At 44.8% G+C, this 17,315-nt stretch overlaps 1 protein-coding gene and 1 long non-coding RNA gene across 3 annotated transcripts; both read left to right on the plus strand.

Moving 5' to 3' along the window:
- Nucleotides 1-5,785: 5,785 nt before the first annotated feature.
- SLC25A51 (solute carrier family 25 member 51) lies at nt 5,786-14,205 on the plus strand. 2 transcript variants are annotated; one of them, XM_083420620.1, is made up of 2 exons: nt 5,786-5,966; nt 11,351-14,205. In XM_083420620.1, the coding sequence occupies exon 2, from the start codon at nt 11,388-11,390 to the stop codon at nt 12,267-12,269; it is 882 nt and encodes a 293-aa protein (XP_083276746.1). In that variant the 5' UTR covers nt 5,786-5,966; nt 11,351-11,387; the 3' UTR covers nt 12,270-14,205. The 2 variants fall into 2 exon arrangements, with proteins under 2 accessions (XP_083276746.1, XP_083276747.1); XM_083420621.1 differs by lacking the exon at nt 5,786-5,966 and adding an exon at nt 5,967-6,103.
- Nucleotides 14,206-14,985: 780 nt separating this feature from the next.
- On the plus strand, nt 14,986-16,249 carry LOC310668061. Its single transcript, XR_014506591.1, has 2 exons — nt 14,986-15,242; nt 16,065-16,249. It is a non-coding gene; the product is annotated as an uncharacterized lncRNA (long non-coding RNA).
- Nucleotides 16,250-17,315: the final 1,066 nt, after the last annotated feature.

Below are 17,315 nucleotides of genomic sequence, written 5' to 3' on the forward strand. Positions count from 1 at the left end.
GTGGGCATGCATTCATTGCAAGAATATTCCTCTGCCAATGGAAATGGCAACAAGTACAAAGAGCACAAGGGATGCGGGTGGCGTTGTGGGTTAAACCACAGAGCCTAGGACTTGCTGATCTGGAGGTCGGCGGTTCGAATCCCCACGACGGGGTGAGCTCCCGTTGCTTGGTCCCTGCTCCTGCCAACCTAGCAGTTTGAAAGCACATCAAAGTGCAAGTAGATAAATAGGTGCCACTGTGGCGGGAAGGTAAACGGCGTTTCCGTGCGCTGCTCTAGTTCGCCAGAAGTGGCTTAGTCATGCTGGCCACATGACCCGGAAGCTGTATGCCGGCTCCCTCGGCCCATAAAGCAAGATGAGCGCCGCAACCCCAGAGTCGTCCACGACTGGACCTAATGGTCAGGGGTCCCTTTACAAAGAGCACAGCCTTTTCAGTTTTGGCCCCAATATGTTTAAGTGCCCTCCCTCTCATGGTACCTATGTCCACCTGGCTTCATTTCTTACTTTCCTTTAGGTGAGCAGTAAATACAGTTTTGTTTCATGAGGCATTTGGCCCTACTGCTTCCCTGGAATATCTGGTCTTTTGTTTGTTGCTTTTATAGTCAGACTACATTTATTGTTCATTTAAAATGGTCTCAATGAACAATAAGTGTGTTTTTCAGCAGAAAGTTGAGGTGGAAATGCTGAGAGATACACAGTGCTTTTTTTAATTTAAACAATGTTTAGGGGGACTCATTAGAAGAAAATCCCTAAGTGGGGAAACAGCCCAGTGAGGACTGAGTTTGCTCAGCTGACTGCTGCTGTACAGAGGAATAAGCGAAAATGGAATTGAGGGGCTTGAACCTGCAACAGTAGCATTCTACAGTCTCAATTTTTTTTTTGTAGATCCCACTTTTGCCTGATAAAACTAAATTAACTGTCTTTTGGGCAGGACTTTGTACTTGCAGTTTGTACTTACTGCCTTTTGCGCATGCAAGTACATTCTAGTTTTTCCAGTTTAACAAGTTAAAGCATGGGGGTGGGGAATAAGACTTGCGGTCACCATCAACAAATACCAGCAGAGTAAAAAACAACACCAAACTGGTTAACCTTCCTTTTTATGTTTGTTACAATCATTTCCAGTGTGTTCGTTGCCGTTGCTTTGAACAAGTTTCAATTTGTTAGCTGATCCACATATAATTATGGCGAGGCAGAGTACAGTAGTACCTCGGGTTACATACGCTTCAGGTTACAGACTCCACTAACCCAGAAGTAGTGCTTCAGGTTAAGAACTTTGCTTCAGGATAAGAACAGAAATCGTGCTCCAGCAGCGCGGCAGCAGCAGGAGCCCCATTAGCTAAAGTGGTGCTTCGGGTTAAGAACAGTTTCAGGTTAAGAACGGACCTCCGGAATGAATTGAGTATTTAACCTGAGGTAAAAAAAGGTAAAGGCACCCCTGCCCGTACGGGCCAGTCTTGACAGACTCTAGGGTTGCGTGCTCATCTCGCTCTAGAGGCCGCGAGCCGGCGCCGTCCAAAGACACTTCTGGGCCCCGTGGCCAGCGTGACGAAGCTGCAGCTGGCGAGCCAGCGCAGCACACGGAACGCCGTTTACCTTCCCGCTATAAAGTGGTACCTATTTATCTACTTGCACTTAGGGGTGCTTTCGACTGCTAGGTGGGCAGGAGCTGGGACCGAAAGACGGGAGCTCACCCCGCCGCGGGGATTCGAACCGCCGACCATACGATCGGCAAGTCCTAGGCACTGAGGTTTTACTCACAGCACCACCCGCGTCCCTACTAACCTGAGGTACCACTGTATAAATAACATAAATATATGGCAAAGCTTACAGGCAGAATTAGAAACCAGGAAGAGGACCTCTTTAATAAAGAATGGGGAAAGTTTATAATTTAGTTGAAAAGCTATTGTAAAGAGTTACATACATTGGTAGGATTGACAGAAAACTTGTAGTAAAAATTTGAACAATGGATGGACAAAATGTTTAGGGGGATGCGTACCCCCAGAAAAAAAGCACTGAATATAATAAATAACGAAGACCTTGGGGGAAATATTTTAGAAGTCACAGACAAAAAACAAAGAAACAGGCAGAACAAGGTCATTTGAGTAGTCTGTGAGACTTTGGGATTACACTTTGCATTACAATTTTTCGTCTTCAGTTTGACTGCTCCAGAAATGCTTTATAAGGAAGGAAAGACTGTTTCTGGGAGAATATCTGGTGCTTAAACTTATTTGCTGGTGGTTTCAGTCTTCCTGAAGACAGAGGACTAATTTAGATTTGGAATTGTGCCTTGTTTAAACAGTCTCTGGTTGTAAAGACAAGCAGGAAAGAGAAACAACAATGGAGACTCTGCTCTTGGAAATACTCCTCCTTCTTCTTAGCATTAGTCAGAACTTGCAGGATTGGATCCTGTGCCCCTTGATCTAAAGAAGAGAATTAAAGCAAAGCGTTATAATGCTTGTGTTAGCAATGCTGAAGATTAATTTTAGATAACACACAAGGTTGAGTAGAAGCTAAAGTTCATGCTTATTCTAGAACATCAAGTAATAAAATATTTCACTTCTTAACTCTTCCCTCTCCTCAGTAGGGAGTAAACTGAGTTGCCAACACAGACTTTACGGAAGTGAAATATTTTACCAATGCAGTAATTCAACTGGTTTTGTTTTTTTAAAATTGGGCCTTTTTTGTCAGACAATGTGACAGATGGATAAATATTTGTGCCCCACTATAATTTTGTTTGATGCATTTCACATTATCATTGCTATCTGTGTAAACAGGGGCTGCCCACTGCTATGGGGGGACTTCCTGTAGACAATAAGATCTTATTTTTGTGTGTGAGAGAGACACAGACAGACAGACAGACACAGAGAGAAACCTCACAATGTTGCTGCATAATGCTGCAGCACGATTGCTGACAGCAGTGAAACCTTGTCAGCATATAACAGCTGCACTCACTCTGCACCGGGTGTTAGTTTGCTACTGGGGCAAGCTCAAGGTGTTACCATTAGCATATGAAGCCCTTAGCAACTTGGGACCAGTTGACCTATGAGATCTCGTTACCTCATATGCGCCAGCTCAGAACTGGCACCACTACAGGTGACATAAATACCCATTCCACATTTGTAAGAACTTGATCGTTCAGTGTTGCAACACCTGCACTCTGCCCGTTGAGATCCAGCAGGTACTCTTGCTGCACTGTTTTCGGCACCTGCCCCAAACATTCCTGCTTAAGGCAAGCCTATGCAGCCAGATGCTTAGTAAAGTCAAAGGAACTTTTAATCTGTTACAGTATTTTAACTTCTGTATGTTTTTAAAGGGGTGTAAGGGGTGTTACGGAGGGATGAGGGTGGCGCTGTGGGTTAAACCACAGAGCCTAGGACTTGACGATCAGAAGGTCGGCAGTTCAAATCCCGGCGACGGGGTGAGCTCCCGTTGCTCGGTCCCTGCTCCTGCCAACCTATCAGTTCAAAAGCACGTCAAAGTGCAAGTAGATAAATAGGTACTGCTCCAGCGGGAAGGTAAACGGCGTTTCCGTGCGCTGCTCTGGTTCACCAGAAGCGATTTAGTCATGCTGGCCACATGACCCGGAAGCTGTACGCCGGCTCCCTTGGCCAGTAAAGCGAGATGAGCGCCACAACCCCAGAGTTGGTCACGACTGGACCTAATGGTCAGGGGTCCCTTTACCTTTTAAGGGGTGTTACAGAAGGGGTAGTGGGGGAGACATCATGCTCCTCCTGGGGTAGTTGGTCCACCTTTGGTCCCCACGCTACATTCACCTCTCATCTGTGGCTCCTAGAAGCTGCCAGCATGCAACAGCAGCCACACCTCGGGAAAGGTGACTTTATGAGTTTGAGTTTGTAGTCTCTGTTTGAACTTGTGATCCTTGTCAGAATACATGCTTTTGAATGGATTGGTATTTGTTACTACTGACTATTGATTTGTGAGTAGGGATCACTCCCACTATTGAAGCTTACATTGGCCTGAGTTCTTGGCGTGTTTTTTTCCTGGTACACCTCAGGAGAAGGCATGGACTGGCCGGCTAAACCAGGTGAGGGTAGCTGATGGGTCTCAAACCCTCTGGAGTTAGGGACTTCCACTACATGCAAAGACAGGCTCCGGCAGATGGAGCAGACGAGACCAATAGTGGGTCCAATGGTCAAGAAGGTTTCTGCACCTGCTGTAGAGGGAGGGAAGTGAGGGGCAGATGGGGCTTGTCAACCTGGGAAGTTAGCTCACCTGGAAGATGGAAAACCCTGATCCTAAACCTCTGCTGCCTTGTGGGATATTTTGGGGAGAAGAAAAGGCTCGGGAGTAAACCCTACACAAATCCAGAGTGGAGTCCCAAATATGGTTGGATGGCGACTTATACAACTCCTTGCAGCAATTCCGGCAGCCAAGTTGGTGCCACACTTATTGCTCTGCTTTCCTTTGGACCACATCAGCAAGGCCAAGAGCAAGGTCTGAGCATCTGAGAACCTCCACACACACTCCCCAGGGGCACGGGTGGCACTGTGGTCTAAACCACTAAGCCTCTTGGGCTTGCCAATCAGAAGGTTGGCAGTTTGAATCCCCGCGACGGGGTGAGCTCCCGTTGCTCTGTACCAGCTCCTACCAATCCAGCAGTTCAAAAGCACGCCAGTGGCAGTAGATAAATAGGTACTGCTGCAGTGGGAAGGCAAACGGCGTTTCCATGTGCTCTGGTTTCTGTCATGGTGTTCCGTGTGCCAGAAGCGGTTTAGTCATGCTGGCCACATGACCCGGAACGCTGTCTGTGGACAAACTCTGGCTCCCTCGGCCTGAAAGTGAGATGAGTGCCGCAACCCCATAGTCACCTTTGACTGAACTTAACCATCCAGGGGTCCTTTACCTTTACACACTGCCCAGGTTTGCGCCTTGGGAAGGACGCTTTGGTGCTGCTATCACAGCGGTTTGACTTCATCCCTGGAGACCTGCTCCATTGTCTCTTGAGAAGGACTGATGCCAACATGTTTTAAAAGAAGGGTTCTGGGGAAAGAGAAGTGGGAAGAGAGAAAGGAGGTTTAGGACCAACAGTAAAATTTTATTCTTTTGCATAGTATATGAACAAAACTTTTGCGTAGGTGTCACTGTTAAGTTCTGGGTAAACATATCAGACGCCACAGCGATTCTTCAAACAGCTCTTGTTTATTCACAGGCCAGAACAGAACTGAAGGGTTCAGCCAGCCTGCTTATATAGTGCTCCACTACAGCGCAACAGTAACCACTTTCTGTAACTATCCAATCCCTGAACAGCCCTTTGATCCCTTATTTGCATATGTGGAGCTGAGTGAAAACTATCCACAGTATCCCCCTGCTGGCCCAGGGCGAAAACCTCAGTACATAACAGTCACATTAACAGGCACTTTATTTTCCATATTGCCTGCAGCAGTGATGCCTCTTTCTGAATATGACCGATTTGTTTGAGTGATTCTGCGACTTAAAAGCTTCGAAGAGGAACTTTTAACAGAAACGTACAGTATCTTTAAAAAACTGGGTTGTGAATTTTCCTTTTCCTTTTTTTGTGTGTAAACCGCTTGGGGGCTGCTTGGCGTTCAGAAAACCAAGCGGCTTACAGATCCTACGAAGTAAATAAACAGATAAAGTTGCCCTGCTTGAACAGCCGGAAGGGGGCGCGCCTTCGAATCCCTCTCCGCGCATGCGCCTTCCGAGGGGGGGGGAGTGACAGAGGCGGCGCCTGTCACGTGAACGCCGTCCTCCTCCTCCTCCTCCTCCTCCTCCTCCTGACGTCGCGCGTCTTTTGCGTCAGGGCGTGGCGAAGGTCCCGCTCCCCGGCCGGTTCCCGCGGGGGTGCCGCTGTCAGAGCAGTTGCCGAGAGCGGGAGCTGCTTCGCGCGCGGCGCCGGGCTGGGCTGCAGGACGCGCGCCTGCGTGCACGTGCACGGGAGCGCGCGAGATTCGGGGCATCCTTTCGCCGCCATGAAGCCCCGGCGGGTGAGTGTGGAGTCAGCTGGGATCGGGGGTAGGAGTGCCTAGTGGTTAGAGGAGGAGGAGGGCGAGACGGGGACCCGGGCCGGGCCTTCCTCCTCCTCCTCCTGCAGGTGGCTGGTGCCTGCTGACCTCGGGCAAGGGTAAGGCCAAGGCCCTTCCGGACCGCTCGCTGCAAGGCGGGGCTCTCTTGCTTCCCTGCCGCCTTCCTCTCGCGGTCTCGCTTTCCTCCCTGGCCTCGCCTCCTTCTTGCTGGAGGTGTTTTTCTTTGCCATTGTTGGGGAGGAGATCCTGTTTTGCTTGGGAAGGGAAAATATGAAATAATAAGAATTTGAAAGGCACAGGGGCAGAGCTGGCAAAATAACAACAGCAATAATAATAGTAATAATAATAGTAATGATAATATTTTGCTTTGAAAGGCGCAGGGGTAGGGCTGGTGAAATAATACTAATACTACTACTACTAATAATGTTTCGTTTTGAAAGGCACAGTGGAAGAGCTGGCAAAATAATAGTAGTAATAATAGTAATAATAATAATTACTAATGTTTTGCTTTGAAGGGCTGCTGAAATACTACTACTACTACTACTAATAATAATAGGAGGCAGAGCTGCCTCAAAAGTGTGGGAACATCCCCCAACCCCCACCCACATATTTTCGTGCACATAAGGGACATTTCCTGTGTTTGTTATGGTAGACGTGTGTTAGCAATACATATAATACATTTGTGGGGAGGGAACCTCAAAGAGAAATATTTTGATTCCCAAATGAATTTGAAGAGGATTTCCTTCCTGCCAACTTGCAGGGCTAAGGCTGCTTGGTAGGCATGAAGAAGCTGGCCAAAGAACTTTGGTTGAGGGTGTGGGGTGCAGGGAGGGGAGGAGAAACAGAATATATATAAATATATATATGCATGTGAATGGAGGATTTTCAATACAATGACTTAACCGGTACTCACATTCGATTTTCAGCAGGTGAGTCATAAGGTCCAGACATGCAAAATCTTATATAAAACTCTGTTATACCCAATTGCAATTTAATGTATTCCTGTTGTGTTTTATGATTTCCCTGATATTGTAAGCGAGCCAGAACTGGTCTGTGACCGTAATAATAAAAAAATCAATTCAACACCAGCACAGAGGGCATTGGCTTTCCACACCAGGGCTAAAAAGGATCGCAAACTCAAATATTTCCACGAAAGTAGTTGGTCAGATTTTTCTGCCTTCCTTGCAGCAGCTCAGTTCTTCACAAACCAGCCAGACTGTGTGCACAGTTTAAAGCGCATTCCCCCCCCCCCAAAAAAAATAATAATTCTGGGCACTGTAGTTTGTAGCGGGTTGCTGAGAATTGTAACTCTGTGAAGAGTAAACTACAGGTCCCAGAATTCTTTGAGGGAAAGAATGTGCTTTAAAGGTCTAGTGTATAGGCAGCCTCATCACCAAAGGATGAAAAGAGGCGTTTGGAGCAAAACGGCTGGGTTTCCTCCCCACTTCAGAAGTGGAAAGAGGGGTAAGAGAAAGAGAACAGCTGTCGTACCACTTGTCAGGAGGAGTGCAGAGGCCTGGGCAGGAGTTGGCAAGGTTTACCCTGCCTGGGCTAGTTCACACCAGCGGAGATACCTCTGCGAGCCAGATTTCCGGCGTCTGCATCAGCGCAGATGCGATTTCCGGCGCCACGGAAGCGAGTCCCCGTGCCGTGCTGCACTGGTTTAGCACAGCGTGCAGGCAGTGGCGTAGCGTGGGGGGTGCAGGGGGGGGCGGCTGCACCGGGCGCAACATCTGGGGGTTAGGGTTAGGGGGCGCAAATCCACGGGTTAGGGGGCGCAAATTACTTGCCTTGCCCCGGGTGCTGACAACCCACGCTACGCCACTGCGTGCAGGGACTCACTGAGCAGGCTGCTTGGTTTGGGGGCGGCTTGAGGACCGGTTAAATGCCCCCCATGGGCCGCTTGTGGCCCCTGGGCCTTTGGCTGCCGACCCCTGGACTGGGGAATGGAGAAGGAATCTGTGGCACCTGAACGCTGCTGCAAGGAAATAGGAACTTAACAGACGGAGGAAAATAAAGTGGAAGTTTTAAAATACTGGCTGCTGCTCCTGTTCAGTCAACCAGGAACGTGCTTGGGTGGCAAGATTTAAGACGCACCAGCAGCAGTTTCCTGCAACTTGTGTCCTGATGCACAGAAAATGAAATATATTTAGCACACGATTGGTGGCAATAGTGATCTACTTAGTCTGAGAATATATGAGGAATGACTCAGTTGGCAGAGCATGAGCCTCTTCATCTCAGGGCCATGGATTTGAGCCCCACATTGGGTGAAAGATTCCTGCGTTGCAAAGGGGGGTTGGACTACATGACCGTCATGGTCCCTAGAAGTCTGTGATTCTGCAATGTAGATTTGTTATTGACTGTTACAGTTTAAACATCGAAAAAGAATGAGTAATGGATTTGGCGGAGCTGCTTAAAAGGAAAATGCTGTGGGTTTAAATAAAAACGGCAAAACATTGGAGCTTTTCCTGGCTAGGCCCCAATTGTTTTAACCATACTTGGTTGCTATGTGGGTAGACTCTTGTAGACGCAGAAATGGACAGATTGACGGGGAGAATTAGGAACCAACGTGACCAGAGATTCTCCGAGGACTGGAAGAAATTTACAGAGTATATCAAAAATTTCTGTGATGAGCAAATAACGTTCTTTGGCTTTCAAGAAGCTCTGTGAAATTACTGTTAGAAATATTGTTTAAAAAATATGATGTGATTAAGAGTATTTGAGTTCAATATAATATTGGGAAATGTGAGACGAGGATAAAAAATAAACGGAAAATTATCAGACAAGCTGAGGGAAGTTCTGGAAAAAAGGGTTTAAGTTAAAAATGGATGTATAATTTTGTAAAAATGTTTTTTTTTATGGAAAATCTAATAAAAATATTTATTAAAAAAGAAAAAAAAATCCTCAGATAGTAAATCAGGGGTGTCAAACTCAAATTCATCGGGGGCCGCATCAGCAGTTTGGTCACCCTCAAAGGGCCAGTTGTAGGACTATGTGTCCACTCTTTATTATTCATAAATTATTGTCACTGCATTCAATTATTGATAATAATAAACCGCATCATGAAGCAAAAATATTTCCTGTTTGAAAACAAATATATTTACATCACTAAATTCTGAGCACATTAATTCTACATGATATGTTGTCAAATTATTATAATGGCCACAGATCTTCAAATTTTAAAAACAAAACTTTGATCCCATGCAAGAAAACAAGGTTAGGGCAACTTTAAAACAATTTTAATGTCCAGTCGTTAAAAAATAGCAAAACAGTGAGGGGATGCACAAAACTAATAATTAAAATGGGGGGAGGGAATGGAAAACCTTAGCATCATGGGTGTAGCCAAGGGGGGCAGAGGGGTAGCTGCCCCTCTCTAAATCAATAAAAATCATTCCCTCGCATTCCTCCGCCATGAATATGGAGAACTTCGTGGCCAGCGAGAGGCTCGTGAACGCGGCCTACGTGCGGCAGGGGTCGCAGGGGCGCCATGCGCACGAGCTCCGCTTGCGGGCCTTACCGGAGCAGATAAAAAGCTGGGCTCGTCGTTTCTTTCCCCGCTGAGGGAAGCGGGAGTGGGGGCGTGGCCTCGTCTCCAGAGGCTCCGCCCACCCGCCTGCCTGCTTTTCAGGCCGTGCATGCGCTGAAGAGGCGGCTTTCTTGTGTCAAAAAAAAAAAAGCGCGAGAATAAAAGGTGAAGGCTGGCGGCCGGCGGCGGCTACACGGGCCACATGACGAGGTCTGGCGGGCCGGATTCGGCCCGCGGGCCTTGTGTTTGACACCCGTGTAGTAAATGAACTTTGCACCGGTTGCTGGAAATATATGAATGTAGCCGCCACCTGAACCACCTTGGGGGTACAGTTCCATAAGTGGGGTGTTGTGGGGGGGGGGAAGCCCTCTCTCTGGTTTCTTACCACTTCATCTCAGTTGACAGAAGGGCCTCTTCAGATGATTATAATGCATGGACAGATTGATGTGGAAGGAGAGATTCTTCCACGTATCCGAGCCTCAAGTTATGTCGTATTGAATAATCTTGTTACTAGCCTGGGCAATAGAGTAGAGCAGCTTGGACCAGCCATTTCTCCCTTTCCCAACTTCCACTCCAGATACGGCCCAAAAAGTACACAGACATTCCCAGTGCTTCTCTTTTTAACCTGCCCTTTAAGACCCTGCCTTCTTTGTGAAAGTGATTATTTGGAGAAAGTTGTTTACCCAGAGCTCTGCAAGAAGAAAGTAAGAAAATGAAACTGTTTGGGAACTCTGGTGAAACTTGGAAGCAATTTATCTGTTTGCTGAGCTGAGTGAAGTGCGAGTAGATAAAAGAAGATAGCGAGCAGTAAGAAAGGGAACTAGGCTTGCAGGCTTCTGTTTTTCTTTTTGAAGAGAATGGTTTGCATTATACATGTTTTCAGTCCATGGAAGACTTAACTTTTCTTCCCAGTTACCTTCTGTAATTAAATGTACTATGAATTTTATGATAATGGTCCCTGCCAGAGAAACCTGAAATTAACTTTGCGTGGACCTAAGATAGTGGTTAGTGAAACGCAGGAATTAAATTGCATCCTAAAAAATCCAGACATGGGGTGTCAGTTGAGATGGGATGAGGTGAAGATTGCATAAGCTGATCAGACTACTAAAAATTACTTTAAACTTTTCTTTGCTGACTTCAGTATAAATATTTTCAGGGTGTTTCATACTATTACGGGAAAAATAGTTGGCCCAGACATGTCCATATATGTGTGTGTGTGTGTGTGTTTTCAAATTTAAACAAATCCATCCAAATTATTTAAATTCAATACATTTTCCCAAAAAGTAATTACTGTATTTTTTGCTCTATAAGACGCACCAGACCACAAGATGCACCTAGTTTTTGGAGGAGGAAAACAAGAAAAAAAATATTCTGAATCTCAGAAGCCAGAACAGCAAGAGGGATCTCTGCGCAGTGAAAGCAGCAATCCCTCTTGCTGTTCTGGCTTCTGGGATAGACGCGCAGCCTGCATTTGCTCCATAATACGCACAAACATTTCGCCTTACTTTTTAGGAGGGAAAAAGTGAGTCTTATAGAGCAAAAAATACGGTAGGTTTCCCACTCCCGTTGCAAGAATATGTCCATTAAATTCCTGAGGTTACTGCTTCATTCTTCTTTGATCACCTTCTCAACCTTCTGTTAGTTTTAATCCATTTTCATAGCCAGCCGATTTGGGCTCAGACATGTCCTCAATGCTTTTAAAGCCAGGTGTTCCCCTTTTACCCAGTGTTTAGGATAGTTTGGGTCTTTCGGGGGAATGCGTAGCAAAGTACATAAAACTAAGCCGAGTTACGTACAGCTTTGTTCACTCTTTTTGTAGGAGAAGAGAAGTCAACTGTGAAGACAGAACAAGCAGCATGATGGATTCAAAAGACCTTGTCCTGAACAAATCAACGGCAGACCAAGTCGGTCACCGCATTGTAAAAGTTAGCTCAGGCAAACATTACTTCTGTGGTTATTGCGCAGCCATCACAAATGTGGCCGTCACCTTCCCTGTCCAGAAAGTCCTCTTTCGGCAGCAGTTGTATGGCGTACGAACCAGAGATGCGGTACGCCAGCTGCAGAAAGATGGGCTCAGGAATCTGTACCGTGGGATCCTTCCACCGCTCATGCAGAAGAGCACAACCCTGGCGATCATGTTTGGCCTGTATGAGGACCTGTCTTCCGTACTCCTGAGGCACATGAGCGCGCCTGAAATTTTGACCCGCAGCTTGGCAGCCGTGCTCGCTGGGACCACGGAAGCGGTCCTGACCCCCTTTGAGCGCGTTCAGACACTTTTGCAGGACTACAAACATCACGACAAATTTACAAACACTTACCAGGCGTTCAGAGTTCTCCGAGACCATGGGGCCAGGGAATATTACCGGGGGTTAGTGCCAATCCTCCTCCGGAACGGCCCTAGCAATGCTCTTTTCTTCGGTCTCAGAGGACCTATCAAGCAGTGTCTGCCTGAAGCCACAACTTACAGTACTCACTTGATCAATGATTTTATTTGTGGAGGTCTGTTGGGTGCTATGCTGGGCTTCCTCTTTTTCCCACTGAACGTAGTAAAAGCTCGCATGCAGTCACAAATCGGCGGGGAATTCCAGTCTTTTTCCAAGGTTTTCATGAAGATTTGGCTGGAGCGTGACAGGAAACTAACGCACCTCTTCCGAGGCGCCCATCTGAATTATCACCGGTCTCTGATTTCTTGGGGAATAATCAATGCGACGTATGAATTCTTGCTCAAATTATTGTGAAAAGTGCTTGCGAAGTTCATTTTCTCAGCTGGGCGCCAGACAAACACAGAGCTGTCAATTTCTAGGGAGAAATCAAACACACTAATAACACTGAACTCCAGCATAATAGTTAATCAGTAGGTCAAGATGCCAGTCTTAATCAGTGCCTACTTAGCTCAAAATGTATTCAGTCATATTAATGGCCTTTCAATCTGTGGGTGCGAGTGAACTGTACGGCTAGAACAATTGTTTGAAAAGTTTCCTTGGATATGCCTGAAAATGGATTCACCCACGGCTTTTGCTCCAGATCACCGTCAACTATTCTCACACTCCTGGTGATCAAAAGAATGCACTTTGAAGAAATGTTTAAATGGGCGGAAGACTGATATTTAATTTGTCGCTTGGCCCTTTCGGAACAAACAGTGGCATGCTGTAATAAACTCCCAAGATGTCTCAAGTCTCCCCTTCCCCACTTTTTTAAAAAAATATTATTCCTTGAGCAGAGACTGCCAAATTTTGAAGAGAAATCCTTTCCCCCAAACCTTAAGGTTCTGTAAAAGTTGTCAAATAGCTTTTGCTAGACTGTTGATGCAAATGACACCTTGTCGAGATTTCGTATTAAATTTCAGAAACTGAATTCACTGTAAGCTCAGTGGTGGGAGTATCTGTTTAAAAATAAATAGGTGTGCGCTGCTGGAAAAGTGAGGAAAGCGTTTAAGTGCCCTTCATGTTACACTGCCACCTGACTTGTCAATGTGGTCTTTTGTGTGGCTCTTTATACTACTAAGTTTTGTTGCAAATGAATATACTTCTCCGAAGGGTTGCTTTAGGGAGGATGGTGCGAATGACAATTGGTGCAATCCAACCAAAATTATGCATTTCCCCCATCGAATTCTCTCCCCCCCCCCGGTGATATTTAAACTGCTTTAGCTTTTTCGGTGGGTTGTGGTCTATTTGTTAATACTTTCTACAATTCTGGCATAGCTAATTGGTATTCGGATCTGAAATGTTATGTGCTGTCACCTAAACTTTGAATGCTCTAGTTAAGCAAGGCTTTATGTGCTTGAATGAAAATGACTTACCCAGGTATTGCAATTTTAAGGCTATTTCACTGTGGTTGAAAAAGGAATTTAAATAGCTCCTTTCACACGCTGCTCAGGCTTGTTTTATCTTGGGAATGTGCCTCATACACGGCCCCCTCACCTGTATAGCATTCAGTATAGAATCAATACAGGTAAGGTCCAGTTCATGAGATCCGTCCACTCACTTTACAACAGAGAAGTTGTTGACTCAGGCCTTGCAAATATATATATATAAAACTCGCATCAAGCGTGCGAACTGGCCCATAGTTCGGTACGAAGGACCATGCATGTATGTAAAAAGGACATAAGCTTCTGCAAGCTGATTTTCTCTGTTTATTCAATCATGCTAATAAACATTTTTCTGCGCATTGGAATTCAGGTAAACAGCAAAAGATGAACAGAAGCAACCTAAGAGGTTTCAAGTCAGAGAGGAAAGCATGTCTGAATACCAAAATAATGCTCTTAACGGGGTGGGGGAGGGTGAAATTATTTTGTATAGTTTTTTTGTTTTTTAATGCAAATAGGAGTTAATATTTTCCTTATTTGTGGTACACAGGAAAGCTTTCCCTAGCTGAAGTGATAATCCTCCAAGCGTTTATCCTCAGAGTGAGGGTTTTTTTTAAAAGTGGAACTAATATCTCACTATTGAGATGGTGTGGTGTTTTTTGCTTCGTTTTTTACTTTATGTTGCCTGTTGTCAACCTGAAAATTGCCCTTCAACAGCAGTTTGTGAACCCGTTTTATCCTATTTCTTGATTCTTGTACTGTACCAGTGTATGCTGTTTAGCCTCACAGATTGCCAAGCACAAAATGAAAGAATGTTTGATATTTTGAATGTTGTGATTATCTGCATTTAAATAAAATGTCTGTTGGAATGTTTAGCTGGTAAAATCTGATTTTACCAGTGTGTTTTTTATTTTTTGATATCTTTCCCTTGATGGAATAAACAAACATGAATTTATTTGCTGCAATGAAGTAGACTAGCATTTTTCAAACATTATCTTACAAGTTTAGTCCATGTGAGATTAGAAGTATCTTGAACACTTGAAAAAGGAAGGCAATGAAGAATATTCTTCTTGTTGTCAGACTTCCCTTTCTTCTTCTCAATTTATATTGCATTGTTAGAAAATAATTGCATAAATAGCATAATTCCACGAGTGAGTTTTGGGGTGCAGAATTCTGTATAACAACATGGCGGAGTAGAGACTATACTACCATATTTAGAAACTTTCTCAGTAATAATAGGCATAGCCATCAGTTGGGCAATAACACAAGAGTTAGGTACCACCATGGTAATTGTCTGCCTCTTGCCCAGTTCATGGGGTTCAAATCTCACTACAGCCTCGCTGAAGTTAGAACAAGGCCCTTGCTCAACAAGACCTTGGCTACATTCAGCAGGAAGGCTGGTAGTACAATAGCTTTGTAAACAAGCATTTTGGTTTCCCTGTGAATGTCCTGGTCCTCAAACACACTGCACTTCAATCAGGAGAAAGCTGAACTCGCAGAGCTCAGGCGATGCTGAATTTCATCTTCCAAAGCAACTACTCTATTCCGAACTTTAAAATGGTAAGCGTAATGCTGGTGGTCAACAAAAGAGGTTCAAGGCAAATATTTAAAAATGTAGTATAAACACCGACAACTGAGAACCGCTTGCTTGCAAATTGGAGTTGCAATGTGCTTTTTCAGTAATGTTGGACTAGATTCCCTTTGGAATCCCGGCTCCACAATTCTAAGCAGGTTGAGAATTAAGTATGACCCCTAGTGGGGTTTTTTGAATAGTGCACCATCTGCTCAATACTGTGATTCCCTGGACCAGCACAACAGCGACCAGCTTCAGGTTCTATAGGTTTTGTTGTTCTTCCAAAATATAGCTAATTAATTTGCTTCTGGCCGGGCAGGCATGCTTCTTTTTGTCGTTTAGTCGTGTCCGACTCTTCGTGACCCCATGGACCAGAGCACGCCAGGCATTTCTGTCTTCCACTGCCTCCCGCAGTTTGGTCAAACTCATGCTGGTAGCTTCAAGAACACTGTCCAACCATCTCGTCCTCTGTCATCCCCTTCTCCTTGTGCCCTCCATCTTCCCCAACATCAGGGTCTTTTCCAGGGAGTCTTCTCTTCTCATGAGGTGGCCAAAGTATTGGAGCCTCAGCTTCAGGATCTGTCCTTCCAGTGAGCACCCAGGGCTGATCTCCTTCAGAATGGATGGGTTTGATCTTCTTGCAGTCCATGGGACTCTCAAGAGTCTCCTCCAGCACCTGAATCCAAAAGCATCAATTCTTCGGCGATCAGCCTTCTTTATGGTCCAGCTCTCACTTCCATACATCACTACTGGGAAAACCATAGCTTTTACTATACGGACATTACTTTACATTACTTTACTATACTGGCATTACTTTACTATACTATACGGCAAGGTGATGTCTCTGCTTTTTAGATCTAGGTTTGTCTAGGTTTGTCATTGCTTTTCTTCCAAGAAGCAGGCATCTTTTAATTTCATGGCTGCTTCACCACTGTCACCATCTGCAGTGATCATGGAGCCCAAGAAAGTAAAATCTCACTGCCTCCATTTCTTCCCCTTCTATTTGCCAGGAGGTGATGGGACCAGTGGCCATGATCTTCGGTTTTTTTTTATGTTGAGCTTCAGACCATATTTTGCGCTCTCCTCTTTCACCCTTTAATTCCTCTTTAATTCCTCCTCACTTTCTGCCATCAAGGTTGTGTCATGCTTCTTTAGGCTTATGGTATTCTGCAGGAATTAAAAGGTGACAAAACAATGCTTTCAAAGCATATGTGTGTGTACATTTCACACTTCAAAATCACAAGCAGAATTGCTAAAGCTTTAGGTTGTGTGTCCTAATATATAAATGTATAGGAATAATGCAAGGTCAACCCAAGAATAAAACACTTGGCATTAACCCATAACTTAGTTTACATCCAGATTTCATGCATTTTTCTTAGAAAGAGCCACTGATTTCTAAGGAACTTTGAATAAATAAGCATAAAATAGGTATTGCTCTCAATGCTGTGTTTTATAACCGGAGAACAAGTAGCTATTTCAGTGTGAATTTTCTCTTAACTGAGGGATGGAAAGTTTTTCCTTTCCTGAGGACAATGTTAGTTTCTACTAAGCCAGAGTAAAATTAACCTGAAAATGTTCTCACTGTGAATTTTTGCACCTCAATTTAAAAAGAAAAAACCAAGATGGGGTGATACTGCATATTCCATTTTGGGAGCATTAGTTTCCTAACAGAGTATAACTACAAGGCGTATAAATCATGCCACTGAAAAAGTTTGTAGTGAAGATTACACATTACTGATTCTAGAATGTATTTTAATTAATTGACTGTGCAATTTTATGTACTGTGCTATTTTTACCTGTTGTTAGCCACTCTGAGCCCGGCTTTGGCCGGGGATGTGGGATATTATCTATCTATCTATCTATCTATCTATCTATCTATCTATCTATCTATCTATCATCTTGCAGTGGCCTCTGCGGAAGAGCCAACAGCTCAGAACTCAAGAGAGAAAAGAACAAGATGTGGAGCGTTTTGCAAAAATATTTTTCCCCTCCACCCCTTTTCCTCCTCCTTTCACCTGGGTTTTTTTTTGGGGGGGGGAGGGGGCAGAGAGCTGTTCCCTATCTCCATGCCCAGCAGCCTTTGAGACTGTTAGCATAGCAGATAACCTCAAATATGGCAAATGGGTATTTTCTGGATTATGACCCCCCATTTTATTTTAAATGCCTTTGGTGCAAATGTATCCTCCTAGACCAGGCATGTCCAACTTCCAAGAGACTGCGATCTACTCCCACTATTTAAAAAAACTGACAGTGATCTACCCATTGTTGAGCTTTTTTATGGGAGGATGAGCCAATGTTGCTGAGCTTTTTGTGGGTGGAGGGTGGGTGTCTATTTTTATTTAAATCCCATCAATGCTCAGTCTTACAAATCAAGTCTCACCATTCAAAATGATGTCTAAAACAAAG

The sequence above is a fragment of the Podarcis tiliguerta genome, assembly GCF_965153285.1.
Source record: "Podarcis tiliguerta genome assembly, chromosome: 17".
Lineage (NCBI taxonomy): Eukaryota > Metazoa > Chordata > Lepidosauria > Squamata > Lacertidae > Podarcis > Podarcis tiliguerta.